The following is a 15,675-nucleotide window of genomic DNA, read 5'->3' on the forward strand; positions in this document are numbered from 1 at the left end:
CCCTAAACGTGTGAAGTCGAGTGTATTTCAAAGGCTAATGAGAGTTTAGGTAACAGAAGGCTTTAAAAAGTAACACCACGTCCCCCATCTGGATTGAGCTGCAGGGACAGCTGCTCTTTCGGCCTTCACCTGACCTCAGAAACTAGAAATACTTATTTTTAAGCTTTGTCCCGTTCGCCACTGTGGGCAGGAGTGGAAAGTACCTGCCAGGTGTTGCCATAAAATTGACTCGGCCAACAGGAAACTTCTAAAAGCTTTTCGGTTTAATAGCCCCCTCGCAGCCCTCCCTGTCTTTCCTTGGCGTTCAAACCACAGCAGGAACTGAGCGCCCCCTATGTGCGGGGCTCGGTAACCAGCAAACAAAGGTCACTTTCTAAGTCTACGATCGCCCTTCTGCAAGTAGCCCTGGTTCCTACTCTACAACTGGTAAGCCTAACGGCAGAGGGCCTCGGGCCGTGGGGCAGGACGTGGCCCTGACCGTAACGGCGCAGTGACCTTGAGCGAGCCCATGGCCCAGTGGGAGTTGACCCTGAGGATTCCCGCTGGAACCTTCGGCCCTGCTCAGCCGCCGTGGGGGCTGGGTCCCAAACAAGGCGTGATTTACTGCGGCTTCCGTCCCGAGGGGGAGTGAGAGGAGATGGGAGCGCGTGCCCCGCCGCCTCCGCGGAGACCGGCGCGCGGCATCCCGGCTCCGGGCAGACATCGCCTAGGCCGCTCCGCTCCTCGCGAGAAGGCGTCCTCTTCCGCCAATCACCGCACGAGGCCCGCCCCTCCCGCCGCCGGAAGAAGCCGTTGCCCGGAGCAACTGTAACGTCCGGCTTTCGGAGTTTGGCGGCGGGAAAGGCCATGAGTAAAGGCAGGGCTGAAGCGGCGACTGGAGGTACGCGGGCCTCGGGAGCCGGGGAGAGCGGAGGGGAGCGGGTCAGGGGTCGGTGAGTGACCCTCCCCTGTGTGTGCTCCCCCCGCAGCCCCCGGGATCCTCCTGAAGTACCTGCAGGAGCAGAACCGGCCCTACAGCGCCCAGGATGTGTTTGGGAACCTGCAGCGGGAGCACGGGCTGGGCAAAGCGGTGAGGACCCTCCCGGATTCCCCCTCTGGGCGCCCCTCACGCCGGCCTGGGGTCCTGCCGCCTGACGCTGCCACTCTAGCCCTGGGCTTCCTAAGGCCGCCCGCCCGGCCGAAGCCACTGATTGCTCCGCTCTCGCCTCTGCCAGGCCGTGGTGAAGGCGCTGGAGCAGCTGGCCCAACAAGGCAAGATCAAAGAGAAGATGTACGGCAAGCAGAAGATTTATTTCGCGGACCAGGTGAGGGAAGACCCCGCAAATTGCCGCCTCCCACCCCTCCCCCCCGCGCCTGCCCCGTGCAAGCCTAATTTAGAGGAATCAGCCCGAAGTATGAACTCTCTTTGGGAGAATTGAGGCAATCCATGAAACTCAGCTGTCTTACGCCATTAAAAGGGCCCCATCCATCCTTTAAACCCTTGCTATGATCCAAACGTCATAAAATATGACAGGAAATCCAAGATCCATTTATGCTTGGAAGTTCTTACTCCCAATCATCTAGATTAGACCCACCTTCTTTATTTTCCTTCTGTCTCCACCTGCCTTCCTAAACACATTAATTTTGTATCTCCAGCCCAGACCTCCAAATGGATGTCTTTCAGAATCATTATGGCTACAGTAGGATGCGACAGCTCTCCCCTACTGGCTTTTTTTCTTTTTTCTTTTCTTGATTTCAGGGAAGAAGGCAGAGAGAGAGAAAAAAACAAAACAAAACCCAGATGATCAATGATGAGAATCATTAATCGGCTGGCTGCCTTCTGCATGCCCCCTTCTGAGGATCGAGTCTGCAACTTGGGCATGTGCCCTTGACCGGAATCAAACCTGTGACCTTTAGTCCAAGGCTGAGGCTTTATCCACTGAGCCATATCAGCTAGGGCACATTCTTCTTTTTTAATGGAATCAGTCTTCCCCCAAGCCAGAGAGGAGGGGCTCCTTCTTAACCTCCCTTATCTCACGTGGCTCCCAGCCATCAAGTCCAGCTGATTTCCCCTTCTTGAATCCACTTGCCATCACTGCTCTAGTTCAGATGCTCCTCATCTATTGCAATATCCTAACATCTCCTGGTCTCAAACACTGCAGCCAGGGCTCATGGCCTCTTGAGGTGCTTGCCTCTTGAGGCATACTGTAGTATAATTGTCTTTTCACTTGTCTCCCCACTAAACTGCCCTCAGACAGACCCCATTTCTCATTTATCTTCCTTTACTTAGCACCCCACAGGTTTCATTGTTACTACTCTGTTGAAGGTCCCCTAAGGAAGATGAAAGGTTTTTTTGTTTGTTTTTTGTTTTTTCTGTAAAGGGCCAGACAGTTGTTATGCTCTGCAGGCCAGGTGGCCTCTTGCCACAGCTACTCAGCTGTGACTACTCAGTGTAGAGCAAAAGCATCATCCATAGGCAATAGTAATGAGTGGCTGTTTCAATATATTTTCATTTTTTAAAAAACATGCAGGATTTGGCTTACAGGCTGTAGTTTGCTGCCTCTTGTAAAGGTTTAACACTGCCTTAGAGAGTCCAGGCTGCCCAGGCTGGATTCACATCCTTTCTAACCCGCTCCCCTCACCAACTGACGAGACCCCCACCGAGCCCCAACACAGCCCTTTTTCTAGCAGCTTGTGTCTCATGGGAGGGGCTCCTCAGACTTTACTACTAGTCCCTTAGCCAAATCCCTCCCACCATGCCTCTGCCTGTCCACTCTTCCTGTTGTGGAAGCCCTTATCTAGTCGTCATCACTTTGGGAAGAATGTTCCTTTCCTCCTTCAGCCGAGTGAGATTTGACCACTAAACCGAAAGGTATTTGTCCTGTTCAGTCTCCTGCCAACCTAGCAGCCCCTCGAGGACAGGCATTAGGTTTCAACTTCGATATGTTGTTGTTGGACCCGGCACTAACCTGAATGATCTCTCAAAGTGCACTCCTGCTATTGGGGAAGATCCTTTGGAAGGTTCTGTGGAGCCGGCATGGCCATGGCACACTCAGCCCTGGGGCGCCTTACTGTGCCTCGCCAGCTCAGCCAGGTTCAGTGGCCCCGAGTGGGGGGGTGAAGAATTAGGAAAGACAGACGAGAGAATGAAAGCTGGGACTCTCTTTCCCTGATGGGGACCCAGCAGTGCCAATGCCCACAAGCTGTCTTTATTTTACAGCCGATGCCACGAGGCAAAGGAAGGGCCTGGTCAAGATGTTTACAACATTCTCGTGGGCCTCAATCCTACTCCATTACATGCACCTGACCAAGCTTTGTTTACTTGCAGCCTGTTTCACTCAGGCACGTGGGGCCTCGTGCTCAGACACAGGTTGAAGCTCACACCTACAGCCGTTGGCCATCATCGTGCGGGGAGGGCTCTGCCCTCCACGCTGGGACTTGCACGTGGCCACGAGAGGGCTGTGCCCTCTCATCGGTCCAAGGCTTGAACCTGTGCAAACACTGTAGCCGCGCCCCACAGGTTCTTGTGTGTGTGTGAATGTTGCCAGGTAGACGTGGGTTCCCAGCCTGTGTGACACACCAGGCCACCTTTGTCTTTGGCAGGACCAGTTTGACACGGTGAATGATGCTGACCTCCAAAGCTTGGATGCCAAAATCGTGACCCTCACTGCCAAGGTGCAGAGCTTGCAGCAGAGCTGCCGCCAAATGGAAGCTGGTAGGAATGGGCTGTTCCGGAGGGTGCCCCTAGCCAGATCAGGGTCTGCCCAGAGGTCAGGAGTTGCTCAGGAAATGGGTGCTGACTGCATTATTCTCACTGCAGCGAGGATCCCTTGGCTGGGCTGCCATAGCATTCCCATTAAGAGAAATAATGGCAGCTAAAGGCTTTTGAAATACAAATGGGCAGGGCACGCATCTGCTTTCCTTACTATGATTTTCAGTATACTGTTCCCACACTTCCCTTTATTGCTGCTGCTCTAACTGGCTACAGCTCCCTGGACATTTCTAGAATAAGGGGTCCTTACTAGACCCTGCGTATAAAACCCAGAGCAAGTGGAGGCCTGGCCTACTACCTCAGGGAGTACCCACTGGAAGAGAACCCCTCTGTGGGGGACAGCAAGTGATCTCAGGGAGATGTGGTTTCAGAGCTGAAGGAGTTATCCAGTGCCCTGACCACGCCGGAAATGCAGAAAGAGATCCAGGAGTTAAAGAAGGAATGTGCTGGCTACACAGAGAGACTGAAGAACATCAAAGCAGCCACCAACCATGTGACTCCGGAAGAAAAAGAACAGGTGAGCTGGGAGGGAGGGCAGCCTGTGCAGAGAAGCCAGCACAAGAGTTGACCCAGTGGCTGCCCTGCCGTGGGGCTAAGGGCTTAGACCTGTTCCCCCTGCTTAGGTGTACAGAGAGAAGCAGAAGTACTGCAAGGAGTGGAGGAAGCGCAAGAGGATGGTAAGTGCAGAATTCCAAGGCAGGCCCTGGAAAGTAGCACCCCCAGAAACTGCTGCCCCCGTCATGGATCCGCCAAGGGGGGCTTTTGTTTCTTGCCAGGCAACAGAGCTGTGTGATGCGATCCTTGAAGGATACCCCAAGAGTAAGAAGCAGTTCTTTGTAAGTGGTTCTCTTTCTCTTCCCTGCTCCCCTGGGGTTCCACCCAGAGGTCTCACTCCTGTCTCATTGCCCCACAGGAGGAGGTTGGGATAGAAACTGATGAAGATTACAACGTCAAGCTCCCAGACCCCTGAGAGCCCCTGTGGTAGGACTGTTATGGGTCAGAGCCCCAGACTGGCTGCCAGCTTTGTTATTGTTACTGCTGACCTCAACCTTGGAGCGGGGCAGTTGGGAGAGGGGCATAAACCAGAGGATTAGAGCAGGAGGGGGAGGAGGAGTGCTGGTCACCCAGAGTGGGTGGGTACACTCATTACATGGCCTAGAATGTAATTTCAAGTGCTTGCGCTTAACACTTAGACTTGGCACAAAACTAAAGCATTTGGCAATATTTATTGTAATATAATTAGATATAAAAATATTTAATTTCCTCTGGATAATCAAACTCCCCAGATATTAAATCTGGGGGAGAGGTTGGGGAACTTAGATAGAGGCTATTATACACAGCATTCAAGGAGTCCAGGGCTGTACCCTCGACTCTCTTGGCTTCCATATACCTCAGCCTTCACCACCTCTGTCCTGGGAGAAATGTCGGCAGCACATGAGAGAGGGCAGAGCCCCAGACACACCTCACAGAAAGCTGCGGTGGTTTGAGGCCCAGCTAATTTTTTAAAATTGTAACTTTAGCAAAACTGTTTTGTTGGTATTTATAAAAATAAAAACTTTGGTCACATTTGACTCTGCTGTGCAGCGCCAATGCCTGTGGGGACAGAGGCAGGAGTAGGTGGGGGGCTGCTTCCCTCTGCTGCCGAGCGGGGAGGAGGCGATGGGGTAAGCAGCAGGAGCAGGACCCGGGCAGCCGAGCCTGAGCCGGCCAGAAAGCCATGGCTCTACCTTAGGCCGACAGGCAGCTCTAGCCTGGGTGTGAGCCACCTCTCACCCCTGTAGCTGTGGAAGTTACGGAATGCCTTGTGGCATTTTCTCCTGCTTTCCTCCCGAGCGACTACTGCCAAAATGGCCAAATGTGGGCCAGTTGTCACCCAGCATACCGAAACAGGCAAACGGAAAGTATATGTAGATCATGTGCTGAAATCTGAGGCTTCAGAAAGGGGGGGTGTCCAGACAGACCCCCATTCTGAGGACTTTTACGGAGGGAACCTTATATTACAAGGTTCGAGCTCTATAGTCAATATAATAAATTAATGAGAAGCTTTCACAAACACCCCAGTCCCTCTGAGGACGAGGGGCCTGGGGATGGAACATGAGAGACAGCCCAGCTAACTGGTGCACGGTGTCGCAGTCCAATCTCACAAGCCAGTGGTTGTGACCAAGTAGGAGACTGGAGACCTCCCGCTGGCTGTCTGCAGGTCAGTAAAGCTGGTTCTTCAGTTGTTGCAGGACGCCGATCACGATCTCCCGTAGGGTCTGTGAGGGCAGCAGAGCAAGAGAGATGATGCCCAGGTGAGGGCAGAGCGTCTGGGACACCTGACCAGGTGTGCGCTTCTAGTGGGGGAAAAGAAAGCCCCTGGGAACACTGATGTCTGCAGTTCACTTTGCAATGCCCCCAATGTGACAGCTATGTGATAATACGGAAAATGTTAATAGAATTTGAGTGACGTAGAATATTCCATGTAAATTCTCTTGATGTTTCAAGTGTCTCATAATAAAAAAGCAAGAATGTGAGAAACAAGCTTAAGCCCCAGCAAAAGCAACTAGGCCTCAAAAGCAAAAGACTCAGTTTAATACCATTAACACACCACACCATTACAAATAGTAAACTCCAGGAAAAGCTACCTTAGTAGGGCTGGGGTTGGGGCTAGAAATCTTTCCAAAAACCCCACGTAATTCTGCTTCAAGAGACAACTTACATGCTGGGCAGCCGAGTGACCAAGGTGACAACATGGAGTAAACCAAGGCAGAGCTTGGCCTCACAAGGATAAGTGCTCAGATCATATTTGATCAATGACACTATAACACAACTTTAGAAAGCAAAGAAGGCGGGACGTACTGAAAGTTGCAGAAACACCCTGAAGAAACCGAAAATCTAGCTGCTTTTCGAAAATGGCGTGGGTCACTGTGCCTAAAGGTGGGAGAAGACCCCAGGCCCTGTGACCGCTGCTGCCCATACCTGAGGCTTACAGTGCTCCTCAATCCAGCTGAAGACACAGGCCGACAGCTCCTGGAAGCTGGCCATGGAGATGGAAGCATTGAAGGACTGGAACAGCGAGTCCATGATGCCTTGAAACACATTGAACTTGACCTGGTCAGAAACCTGATCTTCCCCCTCGTGGGGGTTGTCCTGGTGTGCCTTCACAATCTGCTCGTAGTTCCTAAAAGCAAGCAGCCAGGGCTAAGGTGCTACAGCAGCTCCACCAGGCCAGGAGGAATAGGGTGACCCCAATACCTCCCCATCCAAGAAGATTCCTAGAGAGCTTTGGGGATGTATTCATAGGCTAGACACTGCTTTTATGTTAAAAACAGACCTGCACTGAGTAGCCATATTATTATGATCTCTGAATAATCTACCTCTCAGTGTCTATTTTATATCAGGCAAACTCATTAGTCAACAGAGCCAAATATCAACAGTACAACGGAGTGAAATTTCTTTTGAAAGCCAAATTTTTAAAAATTAAACTATATAGGTAGGTACATCGTTATTAATTAGGATATTCCTAAACTGGCCTTTGCTAAAAACTCAAGGGGCCAAAGAGCCTCATGTGGTTCGCAAGTCGCAGTTTGCAGATCACTGTCCTATATAATAAAAGGCTAATATACAAATTGTCCCCTTGACCAGGAGTTTGACCAGCAGGCAGGCCGGCCAACCGCCCATGTCCCTTCTCCCTGGCCAGGCTGGCCGGACTCCACCCATGCATGAATTCACACACACACACATTGAGTAGCCAGATTATGATGCTTTCAGAGATGATGATAATCTGGCACCTCTAAGTGGCCACCGGAGGGAGTGAGAATATTATCTGATGTGGCCTTTGAACAAAAGATAAGAGTGTGAACTGAAGTTGGCCCCAGTCCCCTCAGAAGCCCTGGTTCCCACAGTTGGGCACCCTTACACTTTCATGATCTTTAGGGCCATGACGTCCTTGCGTAGTGTGGACACCTCCTCCTCCTGCTTTTTCTTCTCCTTGTGCAAAAACTGGATGTAGTCAATAGCTGGGGGTGGAGGTGGAAAGAGGTGGTGGGCACAGAGGAAATCTCAGCCAGAGGACAAGGCTGATCTCGTTTCCCTTCTCCCCATCCCCCAAGTCACCCGTCACAACCACCAGAGGGCCAGGCCACGGTGGGTATGAGGCGAGCCTGCCCAGAGCCCCTTTGCTCCAACCCTCCAGTGCCCTCCCTGCCATACTCTTCTGCAGGACGATGGCTTTGCTGAGCTTCTGGGAGCCGATGGAGAAGTCCTGCTGCTGGCAGGTGGGGACGATGGTCTGGAGGTCGTCATAACCTCTCTGTGGAGAGAGCGAGGGAAAATAGATTCCTTAACTCCGAGGGGCTAGACAAACTGGCACAAAATTCTTCTTCCATGGCACTAAGTCCCGTACTCACAACCTAAAAGGGGTAAGGGGCTGGAAGGAGGGAGTGTTCCCGTCCAGGAACTAGATTAGCTGCCCGCAGGTCGCTTGGGCCTGTCAAATGGGGTCAGGGCACAATGAACCTGAAATGCAGGACCTCCCTGTGCTGGCCGAGGCCTCCCCAATCACCTTGATAGCATCCCTCCTCTTCTGCTCAGCTTGTGTGTGTGCTCGCCGGCGCCGGTCCTTGTAGGACTCCTTGTAGGACTCCTGGTGGTAATCACTGTCCTCATCATCTGCACTCAGAATTGGGGGCAGAGAGAGATCATTCTGAGGCCCAGTGAGACCCAGCGAATCCATCTTTCCCTAACTGGGAAAAAGAACGTAGTGCCCAGATGGACACGGGAACTTAATATTCTGGATGAGATAAAAGATGGGGAGACCCTGTGCCTAGCACTAGGGCTCTAGCACCCCACGTGGACGGCGGGAGCGTCCTGAGAGAGATACTAAAACGCTGGCGTATCTGGGCCCTGCGACGTGGGGGGTGTGGCTGCCTACCTGTGTTGGGGACGGAAGAGGCACTGGTAGAACCGATGCTATTAGCTCTGGACACTACGCTCCCCTTGCGGGAGCTTTCTATAAGCAGCCCTGGAAAAGAAAGGCCCCAATCACTAAGGGGTAAGGTGGAGGGTGAGGGGAACACTGCTAGGCCCTCAGACACCTGTGGGCACAATGGCTCCCTGATCCTTAAATGCTGACCTCTCCCCTTAAACCAAAAGCTAGCCATACTGGGCCAGCCACGCTGTGATGCTCCTGTCCCCGGGGTCTGAACTGCTCCCCTGGCTGCAATGGTACCGCTGGCTCACAAAGTCACACCTGGGCCCGATGAGGGGGAGGGACCAGCTGTCACTGTTCCAGAGCAGAGGGAACTAGGATCGCCCTCCCATGCCTCCTGCCCTTGTCCTCCCGCTCCTCCCTCACTGTTTCAGGCTCAGAGACAGCGGACTGTGGTCAGCGGTGGCTGCCAAGGCCAAGCGAATCTACAGGCTGAAGTGGGAGTGTCACTCCGGAGCTGAAGCCGGTGGGGAGGCACTCACCGGGGTCCAGGCTGTTGTCGCTGTAGGCATACTCCACCTGCGGCACCCAGCAAGGGAGGAAAGCTCATCAGACCTCCGTCCCCGGAGGAAGCCTCTTCCATTCACTCTGCGCATCCAATCGTAGGCACTCAGGCAGGTGCGCAGGCAACGGAGGGACCCGCACGCACGTGAGCAGGCAATTGAAGGACCGACACACACGTGAGCAGGCAATTGAAGGACCGACACACACGTGAGCAGGCAATTGAAGGACCGACACACACGTGAGCAGGCAATTGAAGGACCGACACACACGTGAGCAGGCAATTGAAGGACCGACACACACGTGAGCAGGCAATTGAAGGACGGACGGACGGACACAAACGGGCGCGCAAGAAACGGAAGGATTTCCCCGAGAGCCAAGACTGGCTAGGTCGTGGGGGCGCCGCCCCTCGGCGTGACCCCGCCTGCCCAACAGCCTCAAACCCGTCCCAACCCCACAGCCTCAAACCCGTCCCCGCACACTCCGCACACACGCCTCAGTCACCTCCCGCCTTAGCACGCGCGGGGGTGGGCTGTCTTCCCTGGGCCCCGGCCCGGAGGGCGGAAGCAGGGGTGGTCTGGGCACCGGAGTGACTGCCCTCATCTTCCGGACTCCCTCCGTGCACGCGCCCGCCCCGCCCTCCCCTCCACTCCACGGCGTGCTCGCCCGCGGGGCTTGCCTTGACCCAGGGGTCCTCCAGAGAAGCGCCGGGTTCCGTCATCTCCGACCCACCGCACCGGAAACCAGCCAGCGGGAGGCCAGTCGCCCGGAAAAGCGGGCATGCCCACGTGACCCAAACCAGCCAATCCGCGGCCAAGGAGAAGGGGGCGGGGCGAGGGTGACGTGCGTGCGCAGCCAGGGAACGCCAGCCCGCGGAGTGGGCTGAGCTGGCTGTTGGGCTGATACAGGTTGCTTTGGGGAGGTCACCCTGTTGGTCTCCCTCCCTTGGGGCAGGCGGCTGGGAGCACATTCTGTGAAATGGGGTCCCTTCCAAAGGCTGTTGCAGTAATGTCTGCAGACAGCTGTGCACACACAGGCACACTGCCAGGCCCAGGCGTCCCTGGTCCACCAATCAGTCTAGCCACCTCGTCCAACTCCACCAGGCTTCCGGCTTTGTCAAGGCAGAGGCCCGCCTGGCGTGTTGAAGAATGCTCCTCCAACATCAACCCTAGGATCCAGCTGGGTACTGTGGAATCAATACTTCCAAAGAGCCTATTGGCCAAGTTATGCTACTTCACAGATAAGGAAACTGAGGAACCTAGAAAGTTCGTAACTTGTCCAAATGCACACAGCTACTCAGTGACAGGGCCAAGGCTGGCTTCAGTCTGGTTAGCTCCAAAGGCCATGCTCTTAGCCACTGTACTCCTGGCTTCCAGCTCAGGCCTGAGTCCTGTCCCTGTGGCTCAAGGATCCCAAAGTTACCTAGAGGCATTGGAGCAGGAAGCAGACACCATACAGACAGCACCTGGAAACATCAACCTTTAATTCTGTTACAAGTTTCATTGTTTGCCTTTTCCCCCCTTTCTCCCCTACTAGCCTTGGGTGTCAGACACCTGTAGGCAAGAATGGGGCTGGAATGCCAGAGGGGCCTGTTGCCCCATGGGCCACATCCTCCGTGTTGGTCCAACACCTGCAAGCTGGATAGGCTTCCTTTGTCCACCAGGCCCTGCCCCACCCAGCTTAGCTCAGAGCCCTCTAGGCCAAAGCTAGGGTGAGCATGGAGGCCCCCATCCCTCCTCACCACTGGATGATCTCCTGTCAGCTCCAGAGGCCAATCTGGCCCCACAGAAAACTCATTATCAGAATGGCTGGATGGCATCTATGCGCTTCTGCAGGAGGGCCCAGGCTTTCTCCACCTTTGGGCAACCAGAATGTTGTGAGGAAAAGACAGTCAGGTGGGCATTCACTGTAGAGTCCCTCCCAACAACCCGGCTTTTCCCTGGGCATCAACCTGGAGCTGGGTGACGTGCGGCTCCCATAAGGTGCTTAGCACCACGTGGCTCTGGTCCACAAGCTGCTGTCCACTCATCTGGCTCTGAAGCCGGCTCTGAGCTGCAGCCTCACTCAGGCCATCCCTCTCCATAATTCGCCGTACAGCCTAGGTACAGACATGACATTTGTCACCCAACTGGCTCAAAGCAGTCTGCAGTGGAGATGGGGTGGCAGGTGGGCTCCAGATACCTCAGTCTCAGGGACGACAATGGTCCACACCTCATGCACCATGCTCTGCCAGCCGGCTTCAAGAAGCACGGCAGCTTCAATCACGCACACCTGCTTTCCTGTAGGGAGACTCCAGTCACGACCAGCAGTACCCTGTCACTTGCTACCAGACAGACAACGAAACATGGTCCCCAGAGAACGTGGGCGGTCTAGCTTGGAGTAGGAAACTCCCGGGGAAAGGATCTGCTTCACTGTGCCCCTCAGCCGCTCCCAGCATCCCTCTGACTCACCCGCAGCCACAGCCCGATCCATCTCCTCTCGGGCCAGCTTTGCGATAACCGGCCACATAATGTCCGTGAGCTTCTTCAGGTGCTTCTGAGAAGCAGGAGTGGGCAGTGGTTACTCCCCTTGAAGATGGAGCCAGTCCAGAGAAGTCCATTGGGTCCCAACCCCCGGATCTATTGCAGCTGAGGACCTTTGGAGAGGCATGTATTTACCTTGTTTCCAAAAACCCGGCTGCCCAGGACCTTCCTGTTGATAAAGCCATCTTTGTGGAGAATATCTGGATGACAGAGACAGAGGGTTGGGCAAAGAGACCAGGCCACCTCCTCACTTCAGGCCTCCTCCCGCCCTCGGCAGTCACTACCTGTCCCGAAGGCCTGCACCACGGGCTGGTAGGCAGGACCAGCCGGCGTGTAGGCCCGATGGCCCAGCTGGTCACAATCGATGACATACGCTCCCAGGCCCTTTAGCCGCTGGGCTACTGCGCTCTTCCCAGAGCCGCTTATGCCTGTCAGCCCGATCACGTAGAGACCAGCAGGGAGCCCTGACCTCACCTGGGGGTAGATAAAAGGAACCCCAGTTACTAGGGTCCTCAGGCTCATGTTTGGGTTGAATCCTTCAGTCTCCACCTTCTAGCATTTCCAGCCTATCCAAGAAGGTGGGAGGAAGGAAAGACAGGCTTACATATGGAGGCCGAAGCAGGTTTCCCAGCATTCGCTGGCGGGAGCTGGAGGAGCTGATTTTGTCCTCTTCATTCTCCCTGTGGCCTGGGTCATGCAATAGCTGGATCTGGTACAAGGTAAGCTCCTTCAGGTCCTGAAGTAAAGGAGGAGGGGTGAGGAGAGGGAAAGAGGGGTGAGAGGAGGGGCAAACACTGACACCAATGCCCCCTTACCCTCCCCTACTTACTCCAGAGGCAGAGCTTGTCCCAGAAGACACCTGGGAACCAGTTCCTCCTTGCCTCTTTTTACCACCTTGGGCCCTCTCTTCCCTCCTCTGGGGTGATGGTACTTTCCATAGCACCCTCCCCACCCTGAACCCCTCCCTCTGCCAGTCTCCCTCACAGGTTACCTTCTCATGGCGGAAGCGGTTGACGGCCATCCCCCCACGATAGGTCTCCTCGCTGACCACCAGGAACTCCAGGGAGGGGTCAGAGCCAGCAGGCCCATAGGGGTCCAGCAGGGGGACGATATCAAAAGACAAGGAGGGCTTGATGTCCACCAGGAACTCACTCAGATGTTCTACACGCTCTGCGTAGGATTGGAGCAGCTCGGGGAGTAGCTTGCCTGAGGAAGGAGCCCAGAACAGTGAGATCTTTCTATTGGGGAGGAAGAGTGTGGGCCAGTTTGGGGAAAAGTGTCCCTAAGCATCCTGTCTCCAGAGGTGGGTGGCAGGAAGAAGGGCTAAACTCGGACGTGGTCTGTGATGGGAAAACTATGAGGGGCAAGGCGTCAGGCAAGCACAACAATCAGTGCTGGGCTGGCATGTGTCCAGAGAACTAGCAGTGCCAGTGGGCATTAGAACCAGCAGAGGCACTCAAGGATTTTTTAAAATTGCAGACTCCTTGGTTCCATGTTTTGGGGGACTCTGAATGAGTGGTGATCAGACTACACATTGAGAAGGCTGCTTTTATTCGTTTAACAAAGTTTCCTTAGCACTAACTGAGTGCCCGGCACTGTGTGTGACATTTGGGAGGGGTAGAAAGTAACGGATGGCCCTACCTTTCTCAACCTTGGCACTGGCACATTACAAGGAGTTTTGGGGCCCTGGCCGGTTTGGCTCAGTGGATAGAGCATCGGCTTCCAAAATGAAAGGCCCCAGGTTCAACTCCGGTCAAGGGCACATGCCCAGATTGTGGGCTCCATCCCCAGTGCAGGACTTGCAGGAGGCAGCCAATCCATGAATCTCTCTCATCATGGGTGTTTCTCTCTCTCTCCCTCTTCCTTCCTCTCTGAAATCAATAAAACAAACAAAAAATATATATATATTTTGTTTGTTTTGTTTTTGCATTTTGGGGGTCCTCCACCACCCTATTCCAGTGTTTTCCCCACTCACCCTTCAAAAGGTCTTTGTCTGCTACTCCCACCACAAGCTGCTCCTGGGCCAGGATGCAGGAGACACTGAGCAGCACCTTGTGGGCATTGTGCAGGCGGTCAAACGTGCCACCCACAGCCCCGCGGTGGTAGCCACGCACCGGCTGCTTTGGAGATCTGGCCACAGGGGAGGATGGCCTGATGGTGGAGGGTAAGGTGAACCCCACAGGCAGTTCTGCAGACTCATAATCGGGGTACAGCAGCACCGAAGTAAGTGTTGGACAACAACTGTAACAGCTGGTGGCATACCGCTCTAGCTGTTGCTTAACCGGATTGTACTGGCTTCCATCCAGGGTCTGGAAGTCGGTCAGCACCACCTCCGGCGGGTGGGCCAGGTTCTGAACGGAGCTGGCCAGGGGAGGGAGAAAGGCGCTCTTGCTTTGGATATTGGTTAGCAGAATTCTGATGTCCAGGTGCGGGTGCACGTTGGCGCCGGCGTAGAAGTACGAGATGAAATCCAGAACCTCAAATGTGGCCTGCACGGGGGTGGACAGGGGCTGAGCTGGGCCCTCCAGGCTCATGCCCGGCTGCAGGTGTACATAGAGCGTGTCGTTCACGAACCGGGCCGCAGAGGTCAGGATAGGGGCCAGGCGAGGGGCCAGGGCGGCCAGCGGCGTCGTCAGCACCAGGAGGCCCGACCGGAATAAAGTCATGCTGCCCAGGCCTGCAGACAGTCAGGGAGACCAGTAGAGGGTGACTGAGGGGGATGTGCCTGAGGCCAGTGTCTGTACGGGACCTTGGACCCAAGACAGGGGACAGAGAGGGTCTGTGCCACCCGAGAGGAGCCCGGGGGAGGGGACGGGGCCTGGCAAACCGCGCCTCGGGGCTGTGTGTGTTCTAAGACTCGGTCTCCTCACCCCTCAGACCGGGAGGTGAGCTCGCTGAACTGAACCAAAATCCTGGGAGAGGAGACCAGACATGAGCCCCTGAGTCATAGCGCTGCGGACCCGGGAATTCTGGGCCCTCCTGCTGAGCTGTACCAGGGCCTTCAAGGAATCAAAGGAGGGGGCTAACGGCAGGCGCTCAGGCTCGGTTCGGTCTCCTACTTACTGATACCGCCGGGGTTTGGTTCCACTGGCAACACCACTGAAGCGTTCCCGGGATGCAACCCGGAAGCACTTAGCTAAGAACTGCGACTCTGAGCTACGGCATCCGGGAAAGGCCAAAAGTCTCCACGTCTGTCCGGAGCGGGATTCTCGCGAGACTTCCCATAGGGAGGGGCGGGGCCGAGATCTGAGGCGCCGAGGGACTGTGTGATGGAGCCTTGAGAAAGCAATGTGTGGTGGAGACCATCGGATGGCTGAAGCTCGTTAAAGCTCCAGACAGACCTAGGATGCTGGTGGGTGGATGCAGAGGTCGACTTGTCCTGTGTCTGCCCCGGACAAGCCTTGTAAGTTTTCTCCTTGCTTATTAAACCTGCCACCTAACCGCCCCTCTGTACACCTGAAACTGATACAAAATAATATGGAGTGTAAATTGCAATTGAAAAACAAAATTAAAAAACAAAACCCTGCTTCCTAGGAAGCTGGCGTGGCCTCCCTCTTTCTTCACCCTCTCAGATGCCACCCGGGAACGCCCCAGGTTGTAAACCAAAACTTGGCAAGCCAGCTAGGAGACCGAGGAAATGGGCCTTGGGAAAGAGGCATCCGCTGGGGACATTCAGGTGGGCCATTGACCTCCGCTAGGGGAAGGGTGGTCTATCCGGTAGATGCTTGTGGGCCATCACGTGACACTCCAAAGGCCAGCAGGTCTGAGGTGCTTGTTTGAGGAACTGTGCACGGTGCCCTGCAGCCAAGGAGGGGGCCCGATGGCTGCTGCAGTGGGCTGGCCTCCACTGTGAGCACTTTGGCCACCCATGTCCATCTGGAGGCTGGAGCTTGAATTAGACAGTTGGAAGAAGACTGAGGTTAGAAAGC

At 54.8% G+C, this 15,675-nt stretch overlaps 3 protein-coding genes across 4 annotated transcripts; 1 reads left to right on the forward strand and 2 right to left on the reverse strand.

Moving 5' to 3' along the window:
• The first annotated feature begins 357 nt into the window (after positions 1-357).
• On the forward strand, positions 358-5,322 carry PSMC3IP (PSMC3 interacting protein). Its single transcript, XM_084862271.1, has 8 exons — positions 358-880; positions 969-1,069; positions 1,215-1,304; positions 3,583-3,694; positions 4,123-4,268; positions 4,375-4,428; positions 4,528-4,587; positions 4,665-5,322. The coding sequence occupies exons 1-8, from the start codon at positions 847-849 to the stop codon at positions 4,719-4,721; spliced, it is 654 nt and encodes a 217-aa protein (XP_084718397.1). The 5' UTR covers positions 358-846; the 3' UTR covers positions 4,722-5,322.
• On the reverse strand, positions 4,959-10,301 carry MLX (MAX dimerization protein MLX). Of its 2 annotated transcripts, XM_084862268.1 has the most exons (8): positions 9,904-10,289; positions 9,206-9,242; positions 8,667-8,756; positions 8,298-8,404; positions 7,946-8,045; positions 7,653-7,752; positions 6,713-6,914; positions 4,959-6,009 (listed from the first exon to the last, which is right to left on the reverse strand). In XM_084862268.1, the coding sequence occupies exons 1-8, from the start codon at positions 10,192-10,194 to the stop codon at positions 5,953-5,955; spliced, it is 984 nt and encodes a 327-aa protein (XP_084718394.1). In that variant the 5' UTR covers positions 10,195-10,289; the 3' UTR covers positions 4,959-5,952. The 2 variants fall into 2 exon arrangements, with proteins under 2 accessions (XP_084718394.1, XP_084718395.1); XM_084862269.1 differs by lacking the exon at positions 8,667-8,756 and having other exon boundaries at positions 9,904-10,301.
• A 386-nt stretch (positions 10,302-10,687) lies between these two features.
• COASY (Coenzyme A synthase) lies at positions 10,688-14,942 on the reverse strand. Its single transcript, XM_084862263.1, has 10 exons — positions 14,810-14,942; positions 13,722-14,423; positions 12,738-12,952; positions 12,351-12,482; positions 12,031-12,220; positions 11,882-11,946; positions 11,675-11,759; positions 11,406-11,503; positions 11,176-11,322; positions 10,688-11,080 (listed from the first exon to the last, which is right to left on the reverse strand). Exons 2-10 carry the CDS (start codon positions 14,410-14,412, stop codon positions 11,024-11,026), a joined length of 1,680 nt encoding a protein of 559 aa, XP_084718389.1. The 5' UTR covers positions 14,413-14,423; positions 14,810-14,942; the 3' UTR covers positions 10,688-11,023.
• Between the last annotated feature and the right edge of the window lie 733 nt (positions 14,943-15,675).

The sequence above is a fragment of the Pipistrellus hanaki genome (genome assembly GCF_964339955.1).
Source record: "Pipistrellus hanaki genome assembly, chromosome: 16".
NCBI lineage: Eukaryota > Metazoa > Chordata > Mammalia > Chiroptera > Vespertilionidae > Pipistrellus > Pipistrellus hanaki.

Coding starts and splice junctions, on each gene's coding strand:
- PSMC3IP (XM_084862271.1), top strand. CDS start 847: ATGAGTAAAGGCAGGGCTGAAGCGGCGACTGGAG. Junction 881..968: donor GGCTGAAGCGGCGACTGGAG/GTACGCGGGCCT, acceptor CTCCCCCCGCAG/CCCCCGGGATCCTCCTGAAG. Junction 4,429..4,527: donor GGAGGAAGCGCAAGAGGATG/GTAAGTGCAGAA, acceptor GTTTCTTGCCAG/GCAACAGAGCTGTGTGATGC.
- MLX (XM_084862268.1), bottom strand. CDS start 10,194: ATGTGCTCCCAGCCGCCTGCCCCAAGGGAGGGAGACCAACAGGGTGAC. Junction 9,243..9,903: donor TGGAGGACCCCTGGGTCAAG/GCAAGCCCCGCG, acceptor TGGGTGCCGCAG/GTGGAGTATGCCTACAGCGA. Junction 8,405..8,666: donor CTCTTCCGTCCCCAACACAG/GTAGGCAGCCAC, acceptor TTCTGAGTGCAG/ATGATGAGGACAGTGATTAC.
- COASY (XM_084862263.1), bottom strand. CDS start 14,412: ATGACTTTATTCCGGTCGGGCCTCCTGGTGCTGACGACGCCGCTGGCC. Junction 12,483..12,737: donor ACCGCTTCCGCCATGAGAAG/GTAACCTGTGAG, acceptor CCTTTACTTCAG/GACCTGAAGGAGCTTACCTT. Junction 12,221..12,350: donor ACCTGCTTCGGCCTCCATAT/GTAAGCCTGTCT, acceptor ATCTACCCCCAG/GTGAGGTCAGGGCTCCCTGC.